This window comes from Mauremys reevesii, linkage group 3 (assembly GCF_016161935.1).
Source record: "Mauremys reevesii isolate NIE-2019 linkage group 3, ASM1616193v1, whole genome shotgun sequence".
Lineage (NCBI taxonomy): Eukaryota > Metazoa > Chordata > Testudines > Geoemydidae > Mauremys > Mauremys reevesii.
Window position 1 is genome coordinate 85,497,677 of NC_052625.1, and position 17,732 is coordinate 85,515,408.

General features: G+C 42.8%; 1 protein-coding gene across 6 annotated transcripts in view; it reads right to left on the reverse strand.

Moving 5' to 3' along the window:
• The window catches only part of KIF25 (kinesin family member 25), a 62,460-nt gene that overhangs the window by 23,533 nt on the left and 21,195 nt on the right, over nucleotides 1-17,732 (reverse strand). For all 6 annotated transcript variants that reach the window (XR_005597226.1, XM_039533037.1, XM_039533038.1 and 3 more), the window contains one exon: nucleotides 5,541-5,608. Coding sequence is in view for 5 of the 6 variants with exons in the window: in XM_039533037.1 (XP_039388971.1) it covers nucleotides 5,541-5,608 (68 nt within the window). In the remaining variant the exon portion in view is untranslated. The remainder of the gene's footprint in view (nucleotides 1-5,540; nucleotides 5,609-17,732) is intronic.

The following is a 17,732-nucleotide window of genomic DNA, read 5'->3' on the forward strand; positions in this document are numbered from 1 at the left end:
CCAGGGGCTCTGTCCTTCTCTCCCTGCACCTCATACCTCCCCCACCCCGGCACGTTTGGCTGCTCTCCCTGGTAGCCATGAGGGGAGTGGGACAGAGCTGCTTGTTTCTGCCTAAGAGAGCCTGGCCGGGAGGCAGTGGCAGCCTGCTCCCTGCCTGGGATTGGCTGCAGGAGTGAGGAACCCTGGAGGGGAGAGGGGGCTCTGGCTCGCTCGGCCCCTGTCCCTGGCAGCTGGGGCAGCAGCAGACCACCCCGCCCAGGCCCTGTTGTCAGGGACAGGGGCCAAGCGAACCAGTACCCCTCTTCCCCCTCGGCATACACAGACCCTGTCCCCAGCAGCCAAGCCCGGGCAGGTAACGTGGGGTGGGGAGAGCACGGTGGCTCTGGGCTGGGTGCAGGACAGGGGGTTTACTGGGGAGAGAAGACACGTGGGGTGGTCACATGTCCTCCCCTTTAGATTGTGCCCCAATATGGGGAGGCAGGAATCATCTATGTGCCCAAGGCTACACAGGAAGACTGGAAGAGCAGGGAATTGAATCCAATACTCCTAAGTTTCAGTTCAGTGCCTCAACCACAAGACCATCCTTCTGATAAGCATTTTTCACTGCACAGAAACAGATGTTTTTCTTTTATGTTTAGAGTTGTGTGCTGCTTTTAAAAATAAGTTTTTGAGGGATGTAATCATTAAATTGAATTAGTTCTTCCACTCCTTAGCAAGTAGCAATGATAACATAACTTTTGGAGCGAAAAAATGATAATACCTTAACAAACTGTACACATTTTTCGAACTCAAGTAAAGACCCCAGCTAGTTTATACAGGGTACTTCTTAATCTACCCCTACAACCTACCCCTTCAAAAACAAAGTACGAAGAGCTCAGAATTCACACCTGAAAATAACAAATCAGAACCTCCTCCATTTCATGATAATAAAACAGGACATTCTGACTCATTCATCTCTTCTCTTAGCATCATGACTAAGTAACTCCCTATAGATTACCACTTGAAACAAGTACAGTCTTGTTTATACAAGACGTACAAAGACAATATAAAAATCATTATCCACACTTAAGAATCTGACATATAAATGCAGGTAGATGTCTCTTTGAACAAACTTTATTTTCTGATGCCTCCCTACTTTTCCTTCCCTTCCTGCTCAACCTTATTCTCCACTGAATGATTATCTTTTCAAGATGTTTTGACCCATTAGCTGATCAGAAGCAGGAATTTGGGTAGCAGCAAACAACATAAAATAGTCAATTTGCATGTAATCAAATATTCTGCTGTTTATATATGCTACATTAAAAATATAAATTAATGAATGTCACATTCTGCTCTTTACCATTTACCAGTAAGGTTCTTCAGGTGTATAATTGACCAAGATACTGCCACTCTGATTCATTACATGTACAAACACAGACTAAAGTGGTTGTGTACGCTACAGATACAACTGTGTCTGGTATCAGAGGGGTAGCCATGTTAGTCTAGATCTGTAAAAGCAGCAAAGAGTCCTGTGGCACCTTATAGACTAACAGACATATTGGAGCATGAGCTTTCGTAGGTGAATACCCACTTCGTCGGATGCATGTAGTGGAAATTTCCAGGGGCAGGAATATATATGCAAGCAAGAAGCAAGCTAGAGATAACGAGGTTAGTTCAATCAGGGAGGATGAGGCCCTCTTCTAGCAGCTGAGATGTGAAAACCAAGGGAGGGAAAACTGCTTTTGTAGTTGGCTAGCCATTCACAGTCTTTGTTTAATCCTGAGCAGATGGTGTCAAATTTGCAGATGAACTGAAGCTCAGCAGTCTCTCTTTGGAGTCCGGTCCTGAAGTTTTTTTTGCTGCAGGATGGCCACCTTAAGATCTGCTATTGTGTGTCCAGAGAGATTGAAGTGTTCACCTACAGGGTATTTGTATATTGCCATTCCTAATATCTGATTTATGTCCATTCATCCTTTTCCATAGGGACTGTCCAGTCTGGCCGATGTACATAGCAGAGGGGCATTGCTGGCATATGATGGCGTATATTACATTGGTGGACGTGCAGGTGAATGAACCGGTGATGGTGTGGCTGATCTGGTTAGGTCCCGTGATGGTGTCGCTGGTGTAGATATGTGGACAGAGTTGGCATCGAAGTTTGTTGCATGGATTGGTTCCTGAGTTAGAGTTATTATGGTGTAGTGTGAAGTTACTGGTGTCTGGGAACCCAGTGACACAGGAACAGAAAAACCACCATGCTCAGTCAGACCCAAGTTCCATCTAGCCAAGTATCCAGCACCAGATATTTCCAAGGAGGTGCAAGAAATGCTGCAGTAGGCAGCTGTGGGATAATCTGTCTTCCATGAAGGTCTCATCCTAATCCTTAATAATCAGAGATTGGTTTAGCCCCTGAAATACGAGGGCTTATATCCTTTCCAAATTTTTTGTTAGCATTAACTATTATAACTCTAGGTGTCCTTGCTACCCATAAAAACATCCAGTCTCCCTTTGAATCTTGCTGAATCCTTGACTCAGATGGCATCCAGTGGCAATGAGTTTCACAGTCTAATTACATGTATGAAAAAGTATTTCCTGTTTAATCAGTGAATAGGCACTTGTCTGGCTTGATGGACAAATTGTGCTTGTCTTGCCATTCCACTGACATGTTTTAAAAAAACAGAGACACCTACAAATATGCAGATATGGTAAAGTACTTATATTGAGAAAACAGTTACTGAATAACAAAACTACCTCCTGGTTATGTATGCATGCACATGCATACATTGCTGCATGCTTTTCATGTCAGATCTTCAAGGTCAATCTGGTTGAACAAAAACATCCTCAAACTGCTTTTTCTCTGCTTCATTATTCACCATTTGAAATATTCATTAGCATCAAATCTCTGATCTTAGGGCAACGGGGTTCCATCTCAATTTGTCTTGAACTGATTTGATATTTCTCTCTAAAACATGTCAAAGCATCTCTCAAGAGATCCTCTGAGGACTGTTACGAAGGATTAACTGGGAAGGTGTTTATATGGGATGTGAATAAGCAAATTGCCCTATACTGGTGCTGATGAGTTTTTCAATCTGTTGATAACAGATAGAACACAACTTGACTGACTCTCAGTCAGCAGATAGAACACAACTTGACTGACTCTCTGTCCAAGGCTAGAAACAGACTTGTTTTAATTAGTTATCTGTGACAATGGAAGGTACAGCAAACCCAGGGAATCTGTTTGTACAAAATTATTTATTCTACTCGAAAGATGACAGATTTTCCCCAAAACGGATATTAATGTTAATTTAATCCTGAAAATTATTAGCTTCTTTTTTATTTTGTTAACTGATTCAGTGATAAAATTATTAAAAGCATAAAATGCTGAAAGATGGGATTTTCTTCTTGAACTGAAATAAAATATTTTGACATTTATTAGTTCCATAAAAAGTTGCTAAAAAAATAAACATTTTGAGTTCATAAGAACCATATGCTGTACTGTTTATAAAATGAGCTGTGCTGGGACACTGAAAAAACATTCCCCAAGAACAGCATTCTTTGGGGGATTTACATTTTTTAAAAAACCTTTTCCTGATTATCTGGATGGTCACCACATGTCCAGAATCACAGCACCTCCAGAGTGCTTTGCAAAAGTACTCCATACACTTTAATATATTGTGGCATATCTTTAACACTAAGAACTGCTACCTATATTAATGGCCTAAAAACTTTGTTAACAAAGCTAAGGTTGCCCAGTGATGCCTTGTGCGCTTCTACAATATGGAGACTGGCTAACTCAAACCTCTGAAAGCCAGGAAATGAAGAGTTAAGGTACATGCCACCCCTGCAATGCAACCTTAACACTGCCTCCTGAAGTTGGCAATAGCCATGGAGAATGGTTCAATAAGGAGTGGAGGTGCCATAAGAAGACATGAAGATGTTCTAAGAGAATGTGCCATTATCTGTGTTGTGCACCACAGATTTGAATTCCAGCAGTGATCAGTAGGTATATTCCAAGGTGCAGCTGTATTGAATGATGGAGGGAATAGTTGAAGCAGAACTATGCCTGTGATATGAGGAGAGGTGCACAAATACTTTGAAGGATCAAGAATACCTTATTTCAGGACCCAGTTCTATAGGCTGTGTCAGTAAGGATAGTCAAAAATCTGGTGGCATGCATGACAGTGGTCTCCAGGATTTAATAAGGGGTAAATGAAGGCCATGTCTCAGAAGGAATCCTTAGGGCAAGAGTGAAGGGGTGGTAACATTTTGCCATTCAGGGGTGGTTTGTGTGGAGAAAAGTGTTTGAGTGTAGGCAGATCCTGTTTGCTACACCAGACCTAAATCCGCGTTTCACCTTAGCAAAGAGATGGTGTTAGACTTTGTCCTATAGTGCCAGCTGCTCTGCTCCCAGAGCATTCAGCAGCATCTGTAAGGGCAGAGTGATATTTTGTGTATTATTGGGGTGTTGGGGCATCACTCCAAGAGGGCAGAAATAAGGTTGTGTGGAAGGGCATGAGGCACCACTGCGTAACCTTAACTCTGCATTAAGCATGTCACCTTAAGCTACGCAACGACTGAGACATCATACTGCCTGGAAACACTCTTGCTTCAACAGAGCCCTAGTTTTGCGGCAGATGTACATTTTACTCTTTTAGGTGCATCAGTTTGGCACACGCAGACCTGGAGTTCTAAACTATCTTTAAAATCTTTTTTCGCTATTGCTTCCCTAAAGGGGCAATGAGTACCAAGCACCAATTGAGATAAATCCTAGGCAACTGGGATCGATGTAGGGTGCCTCAGAGCCATAGTTTGAGCCCCAGGTGTGCACAAAACAATTTTACAAGAATAAGGTGATTTATAAAATGTTGGTTTTTTTAGGACTGTGGGCACTATATCTCAGGAATACCTTACTCAAAAGACCTCAAATTTGGACCACCAACACCACCCAGCACTTCCATGAGAAATGGCAAATTCCAAGACAATCCAAGCCAGCACGTGGATTTTTTGTGAGCTCGAAACAGTCCACCTTTAAAAAGAAAGTGATGCTTATCCTTAACTATAGCAGAGCTGGGGCTTCACTACAATTCTACATTGTGGGTAGCAAGGATAAGCTAATGGACAAAACACTGGACTAGGATTCAAAACACCTAGAGTTAAATGCTTGGCTCAGTCACAGATGTCCTCTGTGACCTTGGGCAAGTTATTTAATCTATCCTGTGGCACAGTTCCTTATCTGTAAAATGGGAATAATAGTGCTTTCCTATTTCAGAGTGGTGTTGTGAGGATTAACAATTACAATGTGCTAAGATACCACTATGATGAGGGCCATACAAGCACCTAAGATAGATATTAAATTTGGAATATTAGCTCTCTTTTTCATTTGGAACCGTAGGATGAAAACACTATCTAATCTAATTTCTGCAGTGCTTTGTGTCATGGGAAGCACCTCATCACCAAATAAATGAGAAAAATGAGCATGTTATGCTATCAACTCCTGCTATGAAATCAATGTTCATATTTACAGAATCGCACAACAATCCAGAAAGCTTTTCAAGATCACCCACCTGTCAAACTGAAATGTCTTGTTGATCAAAGTATGACCAGGACGATTGCATTTTACAAGGACAGTTTCCTAACAGAAAAACAAAGTGGTTACAATTAGAACATATATCATAAGTGAACAAACAACAAGAAGCCCCTCTTCTGGCCAAGTTCATCATCAGAAGCAAACTCTCCACAGACCCAGACCCACCAACTGAAAACAGAACCAGATCCTGCCAAAACAAAGATGCAAAACCTGCAAACATATCTCCACTGCTACAATGATCAACACCCCTGACAATACACATTTCAAGATCTCTGGGTCCTACAGATTATCACAATATGTGGTAAGACAGGAGACATTCCAGAAGACTGGAAAAGGGCAATTCTAGTGCCCATCTATAAAAAGGGAAATAGGGACAACCCTGGGAATTACAGACCAGTCAGCTTAACTTCTGTACCCAGAAAGATAATGGAGCAAATAATTAAGCAATCAATTTGCAAACACTTAAAATAAGGTGATAAGTAATAGTCAGCATGGATTTTTCAAGAACAAATCATGTCAAACCACCCTGATAGCTTTCTATGATTGGGTAACAAGCCTTGTGGATAGGGGGGAAGCGGTAGATGTGGTATATTTTGACTTCAGTAAGGCTTTTGATACTGTCTCGCATGATCTTCTCATAAACAAACTAGGGAAATACAACCTAGATGGAGCTACTACAAGGTGGGTGCATAACTGGTTGGAAAATGGTTCCCAAAGAATAGTTATCAGTGGTTCACAGTCATGTTGGAAGGGCATAACGACTGGGGTCCTGCAGGGATCGGTTCTTGGTCTGGTTCTGTTCAACATCTTTATCAATGATTTAGATAATGGCACAGAGAGTGCACTTATAAAGTTTGTGGATGATACCAAGCTGGGAGGGGTTGCAAGTGCTTTGGAGGACAGGATTAAAATTCAAAATGATCTGGACAAACTGGAGAAATGGTCTGAAGTAAACAGAATTAAATTCAATAAGGACAAATGCAAAGTACTCCACTTAGGAAGGAACAATCAGTTGCACACATACAAAATAGGAAATGACTGCCTAGGAAGGAGTACTGCGGAAAGGGATCTGGGGGTCATAGTGGATCACAAGCTAAATAGGAGTCAACAGTGTAACACTGTTGCAAAAAAAGCAAACATCCTTCTGGGATGTATTAGCAGGAGTGTTGTAAGCAAGACACAAGAAGTAATTCTTCTGCTCTACTCTGCACTGATTAGCCCTCAACTGAACACAATTGTCCAGTTCTGAGCGCCACAGTTCAGGAAAGATGTGGACAAATTGGAGAAAGTCCAGAGAAGAGCAACAAAAATGATTAACGGTCTAGAAAACATGATCTATGAGGGAAGACTGAAAAAATTGGGTTTGTTTAGTCTGGAGAGGAGAAGAGTGAAGGGGGACTTGATAACAGTTTTCAAGTACATAAAAGGTTGTTACAAGGAGGAGGGAGAAAAATTGTTCTTCTTAACCTCTGAAGATAGGACAAGAAGCAATGGGCTTAAATTGCAGCCAGGGAGGTTTAGGATGGATATTGGGAAAAACTACCTAACTGTCAGAGTGATTAAGCACTGGAATAAATTGCCTAGGGACGTGGTGGAATCTCCATCATTGGGGGTTTTTTAAGAGCAGGTTGGACAAACACCTGTCAGGGATGGTCTAAACACTTAGTCCTACCTTGAGTGCAGGGGACGGGACTAGATGACCTCTCGAGGTCCCTTCCAGTTCTATGATTTTATGTGATGTACCTCATCCAGTGCGCCAAATGCCCCAACACATACTATTTGGTGAAACCAGACAATCACTGCATTCTTGAATGAACTCACACAGAAAGATGATAAAAGACAAAAACACCATATCACCCATGGACAACTCTCTTCACAAAATGATCACTCCATATCTGACCTCTCAGACTCTGTCCTCAAAGGAAACCTACACAACACCTTCAAAAGATGAGCCTGGGAGCTTAAATTCATAACTTTTCTAGACACCAAAAATCATATTCTTAAAGATACTGGATTTTATGGCTCATTACAACAACCTGTAACCCCCAGCCCCTCCTATTTGTTCTGTTACTGCAAAGGTGTTAACAGGCTACTTCACCCTGAATGGTCTCTTACAATGTGTTAACTACTTATGCTCAACAATCTGTTCCACCTTGTACTTAGCTGTGACCCTCTGAGTACCTTTCCCAGACCTGAAGAAGAGCTCTGTGTAATCTCAAAAGCTTGTCTCTCTCACCAACAGAATAAAAGATAGCACCTCACCCACCTTGTCTCAAGAAATGTTTACTGTGCTTAAAGTTTCAACATACAGCATGAATTTAGGAATTATCATACTAGAAAAGACTACCTAGTCCCAGGCTTGGTTTTCATTAGAAACTTATGTTGATACTACCTCACTCACGGTGTGGAAAATCCACACCCTGAACGATGTTGTTATACCAACGTAACCCCTGGTGCAGACAGTGCTATATTAACGGGAAACTTCTCCTGTTGATATAGCTACCGCCTCTCGGGAAGGTGGAGAACCTACGCCAACGGGAGAAGCTCTTGTCGGCATATGTTGCGTTTTCACTGAAGCACTGCAGCAGTGCAACTGTGCCACAGCATTGTAATTGTAGACCTGCCCTTATATCCTGTTTCCAACATTCACCAATTCTTGATGTGTCAGAGAAAAAGCACAAAATCTCCATAATGCAGTTAATTCCCTAGATTGTATACTCTTACTTAGATTGTATACTCTCTTGGGCAGGGGCAATCTTTTTGTTCTGTGTTTAAAGTACAGCACCTTGTATGGGGTATTGGTCAATGAGTGGGGTTCCTAGAGTCTACCACTATACAAATAATAATAATAAAGAGCAATAATTTTCTTTATGACTGTTGCCAGCAATCAGTTTAGATCCAGGAGCCGAGCCAGTCAGAAAATTTTAACTGTTCAAAACTTACACAGGAAAATGTTCTCAGGACTCCCCCACCCTCCCTACAGTTCAACCAGCTCTATCTTAAATAATAAGAATCAATAACTTTTGTAGTTGCCATCCTAACTATTTTAACTGCAGGTGGTACTCTGATTCATATAGAAGACATATATGCAAAATGCCATTTCTGGACCTGATTATCTACTCATATTTTTGTGCCCACAATTGAACTGTAGATGAAAATTACACAGAAATATCATGGTAATCCACAGTGGAGAAAAGGGACATAGTAAAATTGCTGGTGTTTAATGAGACTTGAGTAAAATGCAATTTCTAAATGTATTATGTAGTAGTTTTTGCACGTGTCAGTGGCTCTTTAAAGCCTAGGCAGAATGCAATCACAGCACCTTGGCATGAGTTACACAATAACTCAAATCTTGGAGTGCTTTTCTGCTCTCCTCAAATGTGTTTTTAACTGCAGACAAAAATAAAGTAAAATCGCAAAGATTTACAGTATTTCCTCTCAACAGCTCAAAGGGTGGCACATAAAATATTTTTTATGACAACTCATCCAATGCCAAGGAGTTTCATAGCTATCTCAGATTTTATTATATTTTACTGGGAGTGCAGAAGAAAAGTCTACTATGTTTCCAATAACAAAGAATCAGAAAACTAACTTGGAGGGGTAACACTAATTCCTTTCAAATAACAACTCAAACCAGTGGCTGAGTGTGTTCCCAATACTCTGAATGATGGGCTTTATTGTTGAACCAATGTCTCTACATAATAATATGCCCAGCACACAGGTGGCTAATAAATCAGAGACAACAACACTGCAGATGCATGAATTTCTTATGTCGAATTTACAAGGAGTACTGCTTCCTCAAGGAAGACAAGGGTTGGTGCACCATTGCTGATTTACCTACACCAAAACTCACCCTGTAGAGCAGGGGTAGGCAACCTATGGCACGTGTGCCAAAGACAGCATGCGAGCTCATTTTCAGTGGCACTCACACTGCCCGGGTCCTGGCCACTGGTCTGAGGGGCTCTGCATTTTAAATGAAGCTTCTTAAACATTTTAAAAACCTTATTTACTTTACATACAACAATAGTTTAGTTATATATTATAGACTTATAGAAAGAGACCTTCTAAAAACGTTAAAATGTATTACTGGCACGCAAAACCTTAAATTAGAGTGAATAAACGAAGACTCGGCACGCCGCGTCTGAAAGGTTGCTGACCCCTGCTGCAAAGTCAACTGGCCTAGGCTGGCCAATATATTGGGCAAATTGAGAGGAGATATAAATGGTGGTGGAGATATAAATCAGTGGCAACTGGTGTACCTGACAAATGGAGAGGGCCAGGGGCGGCTCTAGGATTTGCGCCGCCCCAAGCAGGGCAGCAGACCGCAGGGGGCGCTCTGGCGGTCGCCGGTCCTGCGGCTCCCATGGACCTCCTGCAGACGTGCCTGCAGAGGGTCCGCTGGTCCCGCGGCTCCGGTGGACCTCCCGCAGGCGTGCCTGCGGATGCTCCACCGGAGCCGCGGGACCAGCGGACCCTCCGCAGGCACGTCTGCAGGAGGTCCACCGGAGCCGCGGGACCATTGGACCCTCCGCAGGCATGCCTGCGGGAGGTCCACCGGAGCCGCCTGCCGCCCTCCTGCGGGACGCCGCCCCAAGCGCGCGCTTGGCGCACTGGGGTCTGGAGCCGGCCCTGGAGAGGGCAGAAAGGTGGGGTTGTTACAGAAAAAAAACCCAACAGAGTGAAAGTCAGGAATGTGAGGTGAGGCAGTGGCTTTATGAAATGGGATCTATTTCCAGACCAATTTCCTTCCAAGATAAGTAATGAGAGAGAAAAATCCCACTTGTTTAGCATAGGAAGGAAAAAAGTGTTTGTGGGCAGATGTTTTGATAGGGGAATGTATGGTAACCTTCCTTCTTTAGGGGCTTAGTATGGCTTAAGACAGTTTCCATTGCTGCTGGCCTACAAAAGCTCTGCAGGTTTCTCTAGATACACAACCATGGAGTTTACTCCCTATCCAGATGGAGCAATTTCCCAGGCAGTAGTGGCCATGAAATACCTACAGTTGTATTACACAGCCATCCAAGAGTGCTTCCTCTTCTAGTGGCAGTCATAGACTCCTCCCAGTCCAAATGCCATTATGGCAATTAGGCTCATGGAAATGATGTCAAGATACATCATAAATAAGGCTAAGATTTTGTCATGGTTATTTTTAGTAAAAGTCACAGACAGGTCACAGGCAACAAACAAAAATCCACAGAGACTGTGACTTTTACTAAAAATAACTGTACAAACCTCAGCAGAGGTGCACAGCTGCAGCCCCCACCATGGGGTAGGGGCGCATGGGACCCGCCACGAGCCACAGGCACCTGGCACCGGCGGCAGACCCCACAGCAAGGCTATGTAGGCAGTATAGCCCCGGCTCCAGCCCCAGCTTCAGCTGCTGGCAGCTGAAGAAGTCACAGAGGTCCAGTAAAGTCATGGAATCCGTGACTGCCGTGAGCTCCATGACTAAATCGTAGCCTTAATCATAAATATTCTCAGTCTGTCCCTGACACCCCAATGTGAGGAGTTCTGGCTAAATGAAATTCAGAGAACCAAGGAAAGAAATTTAAATGAGTTGTGAGGACCAAAGATGAAGTCTCTGAGTCTGACAGACCCATAACAGAGTTGTCACCTAGGAAGAGAAGGATCCTATTGGGCTGAAAATTTGCATTCACTCAGTATGATTCCCAAAAAACAATAGGAGTCCCTCTGCATCATCTTTGTTCCTGGAAGAAAGGCTCTCTCTCACCAACCACCTCCTCGTGACCATCCCAAAAATGAAGAGGTTTTAAAAGTTATTTAACAGAGAAAAACAGGCAGCCAGTTCACTCCTGGGGGAATTCTGTGCCAAAAAAATTAAATTCTGCACCCACAATATTTTAAAATTCTGCATATTTTATTTGCCAAAATAACACAATATAATCATGCCAGTTTCAATTATTTTGGTAATTTATTTCAAAATAACTGTCAGCAAGTATGTCTTTTTGAAATCTTTTTCTGACAAAGATTCCTTACTAGGCATATTAATACAGAACTTTGAGTAATAATTCATTTAAACAACAATATAGAAGCATATTTCCTACAACCCTCAGAAGCAGTGAAAAGGCATGGGGGAATCAGGGGTAATGGAGGAACTTCTTTTTCTTCAATGCTTAGCCAGACAGTCAGCCGTAGCGAACATTTGCCATTTGGTCCGTTCCTCCCAACCGCAAGGGCCTGTTGGCCTGAGAATCCAACATCGGAACAGACTTGATGGACCCACGTAATATGGAATCTGCCTCTGGGCCGCCTCCACCCCTTGCTTGGTGGAATTTTATCCCAGATGTTACAAGCCACCCAGAGAGCGATGTTCACTGGAATGTCTTGTGGCATCCTTGTGACATGTCCGAAAAGTGTAAGGCACCGCTTGCGGACAATGGCCCCAGTAATCTGTAGACCCAAACGACCATAAAACATCTGAATTACAAATGAAGTCATTCCATTTTATGCCCAGTATACGACATTCACATTTTGTGTGGAAAGCTTCCAGCTTTGTCCAGTCTGTGCAGCGTAGTGGCCATGTTTCACAGCCGTACAACAGAATGGGAAGGATACAGCCCCCCGCTCCCCAGTCCGACCTGTATCTCATTGTGGTGGAGGGGGTGTACCATTTGAAGTAGCGGCTTGCTCGTTGGACCTATGCCATCAGCAATGAAGACTTGTCCGAAATATCACCTTAGGCATTATGCAAGGTGGACAGATCCAGCGTGAACCCTGAAAATGATGGCTAACACAGGCAGTGAAGATGCAGGGTAGTAGCTGCACCTAGCTACCTGAGGTGAAGGAAGTCGCTGAGAAACAACGTCTCGGGTCACACAGCGTGAAGCCAGTGCTGGTAGACCAGGAAAAGCGTTACTGCGCTTCTGGCCATTTTTCGTCTGGTGTGGAGAACTGGAACCCTGCCAGCCACCTAAAAGGATGGTATTGTGATCTCACTCTATAAGGGCAAGGGACCGCGCAGCGAATGTAAGAGCTACGGGCCAATCACCTTGCTCTCCATTCCAGGGAAGGTGTTTGTGCATGTTTTGCTGGCACGCCTGGAGCCTTTGCTACATCAGAAGTGTCGTCCCCAAAAGTCAGACTTTACGAGGAACAGGTCCACATTAGACACCATTTTGGCCCTTCGATTGTTGTCAGAGATACATTGCGAGTTCAGGAAGCCCCTGCAAGTAGCATATGCTGATCTTAAGGCTGCATTTGATTCAGTAGACGGTGTTGCGTTATGGAAGGCCTTAAAGGACGTAAGTGTCCCTACCACTCTGCTGGACTTGATTAGAGAGCTGCATAATGGAACCACTGCCCGTATTCGTCTGGGGAGCTGGATGTCAGTGCCTTTTAAATCAGTATCTGGTGTTAGGCAGGGTTGCGTTCTGGCCCCTGCACTCTTTTGTCGGGCAATGGATTTCATAATGCAGCATTCCGCCAGATCCACAGGCATTGAGATCAGTGATCTCTCGCTCACAGACCTTGACTATGCTGATGACATTGTTCTTTTAGTACAGAGCCCTGACAGGTTTCGTGAGGCACTCCAGCATATGGAGGAGGCATTAGCGAAGAGTGGTCTCCATGTTTCATGGTCAAAGACAAAACCGCAAAATCTAGGACCAAGTCCACCTATGACTCCAATCTCTTTGAACAACGAAACCGTCAAATCAGTTTCCAGCTTTTGTTATCTTGGTTCTATATTTACCAGCTCCTCCAATTATCACACAGAGGTTCTCCATCGGATTGGCATCGCAGCATCTGCCAGAGGCCGTTTACAACGGATATGGAATCAACATCAACTTAGTATGACAACCAAGGTCAGGATTTATTTGTGCTGTATTCTTCCCAACAGAGGAGCTGAGAGAGAGGAAGTAATTGCTGGGAAGGAGACTGGGAGTGAACTTGGAGGGTTTTGGGTGTAGGTGGGAGAAGTATGGAACAGGTATTTTCTTTGGGGGGAGGAGGAGGAGGAAAGGGATTATTAGGGATTTGTGGAGCCTTCCTCCATGCAGACCCTGTCTGACCCCTAGCCTCTCCCATTCAGTCAGGCACCTCTGCCCATGTGTCCCTGCACCCCCACTTCCCATTCAGCCAGGCATGGCTGTCCCTGTCCCCCTGCACCTCCACTCCCTATTAAGGTAGGCACAGCTCCCCTGTCTCCATATGTCCCTGCACTTCCCCTCCCCCATGCGGCCCTGTACCCCCATTCCCATTCAGCCCCTGGCTCAACAATGTCACCCCACTAGCTCCTATGTCTCTGCCCTCATCTGTTCCCCCCACTAGCCCTTCTGAACCCCAGTCTGTTACCCCCCAGCATCCCTGTGAGCCCTGTTCTGTCCGTCGCTGCTATATCTCATGCCTCCTCACCTGGCCCTGCACAGAGGGCACTATGAGAAAGATAGCCTCTACCCCCGCCCTCTCTGTAGCTGGCTGCTCCCGCCCGTGAGCCAGCTGCCTTCTCTGCTGGCGCCACATCAGCCACTGGTGGGCGAAAGGTGTAATTGCAGTTTCCCTTCACCGCCCCATCAGAATCAATTATTTTGCAGGGGAAAAAATATCTGTGCGGGACATTAATTCTGCGCTTGCGTAGTAATCCCTCAGGAGTACCAGTTGCTCTCTCCTCTCTGCAGACCCAATGCACTAATCACTCCCACAAGCAGAATATCCCCAGTGAGAGACAGGGACAAGCAGAGGATAAGAAGTGCAGAATGCATAAGGTAATGGCCTCATTTATAGAAACTCCCCTTCACCCAAGCCACTATACAACTTTGGGGCTGCTCATTGTGTTGACCTGTTCCCCAGTTAGGTCAACCTAGCGTACAGCCAATACTCACATCCTTCCAAAACTCAAACAGATGGAGAACTTCTACTAAAGAGAGTCCACAATAAGCAACTAGCATCCCCAGACCACCAGCTTCAAGAAAAGTCATTGTTACTGTTCAATTGAACAGTTAGGCTCACCACATAAAAACAAAGAAGCAGCCTTGCCAAGCAAATGTTGAATGAGAAAATCTGAAAACCCAGACATATGCTCTTTCAAATCTCACAAACCAAAAGATTTGAATTAAATAAGAAATTAAACAAGAAAATACCTTGGAGACAGTCACTCTGGAGCCCTAATGCAATAGCCAGATTCTCCATATGAAAATGATTTTATTTATAGATGCAATCTAAGGCTTTAAAATCTTGAATTAGCTCAGAAATTGAAAAGAAATACTGTGCTGAACAGCCAATAAAAACCTAAACCCTTTTTAGACTTTGGGTTTGAAATAATGACTCTGAAGACAAGACGTACAAGACTGTAAAACAGATCACTTGCCTCTTTTCCAGATTTAATTATAAGAATCCCTAAATAAACAGGATGGATGTGACCTGAATTTTACTCTTCTCTGAACAGTCTCAACCCCCCCCCCCCCCTTGCCTCCTTCCCAAATCCAAGGTCATTTTGGACATGTTTCAGCACTGCCTATACTACAGTTCAATCTGTGTTAAGCAAAACCTTATTCAACACAGTTCTTGATAGGTAGGTAGCAAGGGTCCACCTACCGCTATAGATATATCTGTTGGGACCGGGTTACAATGGAACTGTCCCACTTGTCATGGTTAAAACACAGCTCAGTCTTGTAGCACAGACAGGACAGAATCACAACATATCTGAAGTTCTAGCACAGACATGGTCAAAACATAGTTAGATCTCATCTGTAAGACCAAACCATATTTTACTATATTGGGGAACTGTCTCGTGACTTGGTCCCCCAACACACCTGTATTTGTACTGCAGATGGGCTCTAATGAGAAGAGTGTAGACAGGTGCCTAACCATGCTATAAGCACAATTTTGTAAAATATTTTATAACATGATTAGGCCCTATCTACCATGGTCTAGGAACACCAGACCATGGTAGATGCTAGCCTCTTGCTAGCAAGATCCATGATTCAATATGGTTCTGGCTAATGTGTTCTAGTGCCAGTGTTGACAGGGCCATACAGGGAGGGATATGCAATAAATAATCATATTTTGCACTGAGTACCTCATCATTGTATCTATAAGAAGTTTACATTACACACAATAAGCCTTACAACATCCTTGTGTGGTAGATACTATTATACCCTTTTAGCAGATGGGGAAACTAAGGTTAAATGACATGCTCAAGATCACACAATGCATCAATAACAGAGCAGGGAACAGAACCCAGGAGTATTAACTCCTGTGATGCTCTAATCCTCAGAACAACTGAGTTTGAAGTCTACCTAGGACTTTTGTCCTTACCTGTAACCTATACCTTCAGGATCGTCAGAGATAAGCAAAAAGTCCTGAAAGGCAGTCATAATTACAGCCTATCAATTTAAACAAGAGAACTATTCAACTCAGTACCTATATCAGGAGCAAGGACTGTCTCCCTTGTCTTGCCCAAACTCATTTAAGTTAGAAATATCTGTCATGGGAATGGCTAAATCATTTCCAAAAACAAAGGTATTTGGGCTGCAATTAAAGAGGCACCATCAACTCAAAAAAAAAAATTATGTTTCTGTCTGAAAAACTGTATAACTACTCTAGTTACACGCAACGCCTAGATTACTAGAACTGAAAGAAGTTGATGAATTTTTTTTTTCAAATTTGTTTACTTTGTGCAGTTGATAGTCAATTGTGTATAGTCAATTATATTTACCCCTTACATTCACTGTCTCTTTAGCTGAAAAGTCTCCTATCAACATCAACAAGGAAGCAGAAAATCCAAATGTACTTTTAAAAAAACCAAAAAAACGTATAAAAAATGTCAGGACATGGTATTTAGTTAGTGTTGGTCCTGCTTTGAGCAGGGGATTGGACTAGATGACCTCCTGAGGTCTCTTCCAACCCTAATATTCTATGATTTTAAAGATGTGCGATCAGAAACTGGAGTGTTTAAAATCAGTAAATTTTAAAATAAAAAAAATTCAAGCTGACAAAGTCCTTTATGAAGACAAAACACAGCTTCTCAGAAGTTTCATTTTAAAACCGGGCCCTCACATATAACCCTGTTCCTGTGATCTTTCATAAGGATTTTTAAGTATAAGAACAGTTTGGCCTATTGGAGTTTATAAAGTCAGTGATCCATTATATGAACTAAAACCTAGGCCTTGATATAAGTAAATTGTTATAAATTAGCCTGTCATATAATCCACCAATTATCCAAAATTATCTACATAGATTTTCTTGACACAGTAAAGCCTAATAGCTCATAAATGGGCATCACATTCTACAGTACAATATGTAAGTCATGGCAGCAACAGTACTATCTACACAATTATGTTCTTGGAATTATTTATTTCCTAACATATTTATTCTTTGTAGCCAATTCTTCATATATATCATTAGCTTCCTAATTGTATTAAACTAAAAGTCCATTCTAGGCCATTGGGGACCATCTAGTACAGCTATAATTAGGAAGATTTAAATGCATGTGATACTTTGGAAACTTTTCAGTTGCATTCTAAGCACTACCCTAACAAAAGGAAATTTGGCTCCATACATATACTATATAAATAACACAGAGCATCTGACTGAAAACTATAGCAGCTAAGAAAATTAAGGCTAAAACCTGAATTAACACTCCATCCTCAGCTCACAACTTTTAAATTTTATTTCTTGGTAAGGGCATCAATTAATACTGGAATGTCATCAATTCCCATTCTCCTTACTCTCATGGATTTAACACAGGCCCTTTAACATGCCTGAATATAATATTTTGTAGGTGATTGTGCTAACTCTTTGGATATTATATTTTCATCCTGATCCACAAGCCATGTTGTAATAATAAAAATTAAAAGGCTCTGACATTTTAAAAAATAGTTAGAATGAGCACAAGCAGCTCGACAGGACATCTGGAAGTCTGGAGCAGTCTGAATATTACAAACAGAGACAAGGCCTGATTCCTTCCATGGCTGCACCAGATGAACCCTGGCCCCAGGCCACCAGCACCATAAAGTTCATCAAAAGCCAGGATGCAGCAGCAGATGCCAGAAGAAGGAGCAATGGTCTCAAGTTGCAGTGGGGGAGGGTCTAGGTTGGATATTAGGAAAAACTATTTTACTAGGAGGGTGGTGAAGCACTGGAATGGGTTACCTAGGGAGGTGATGGAATTTCCATTCTTAGATGTTTTTAAGGTCAGGCTTGACAAAGC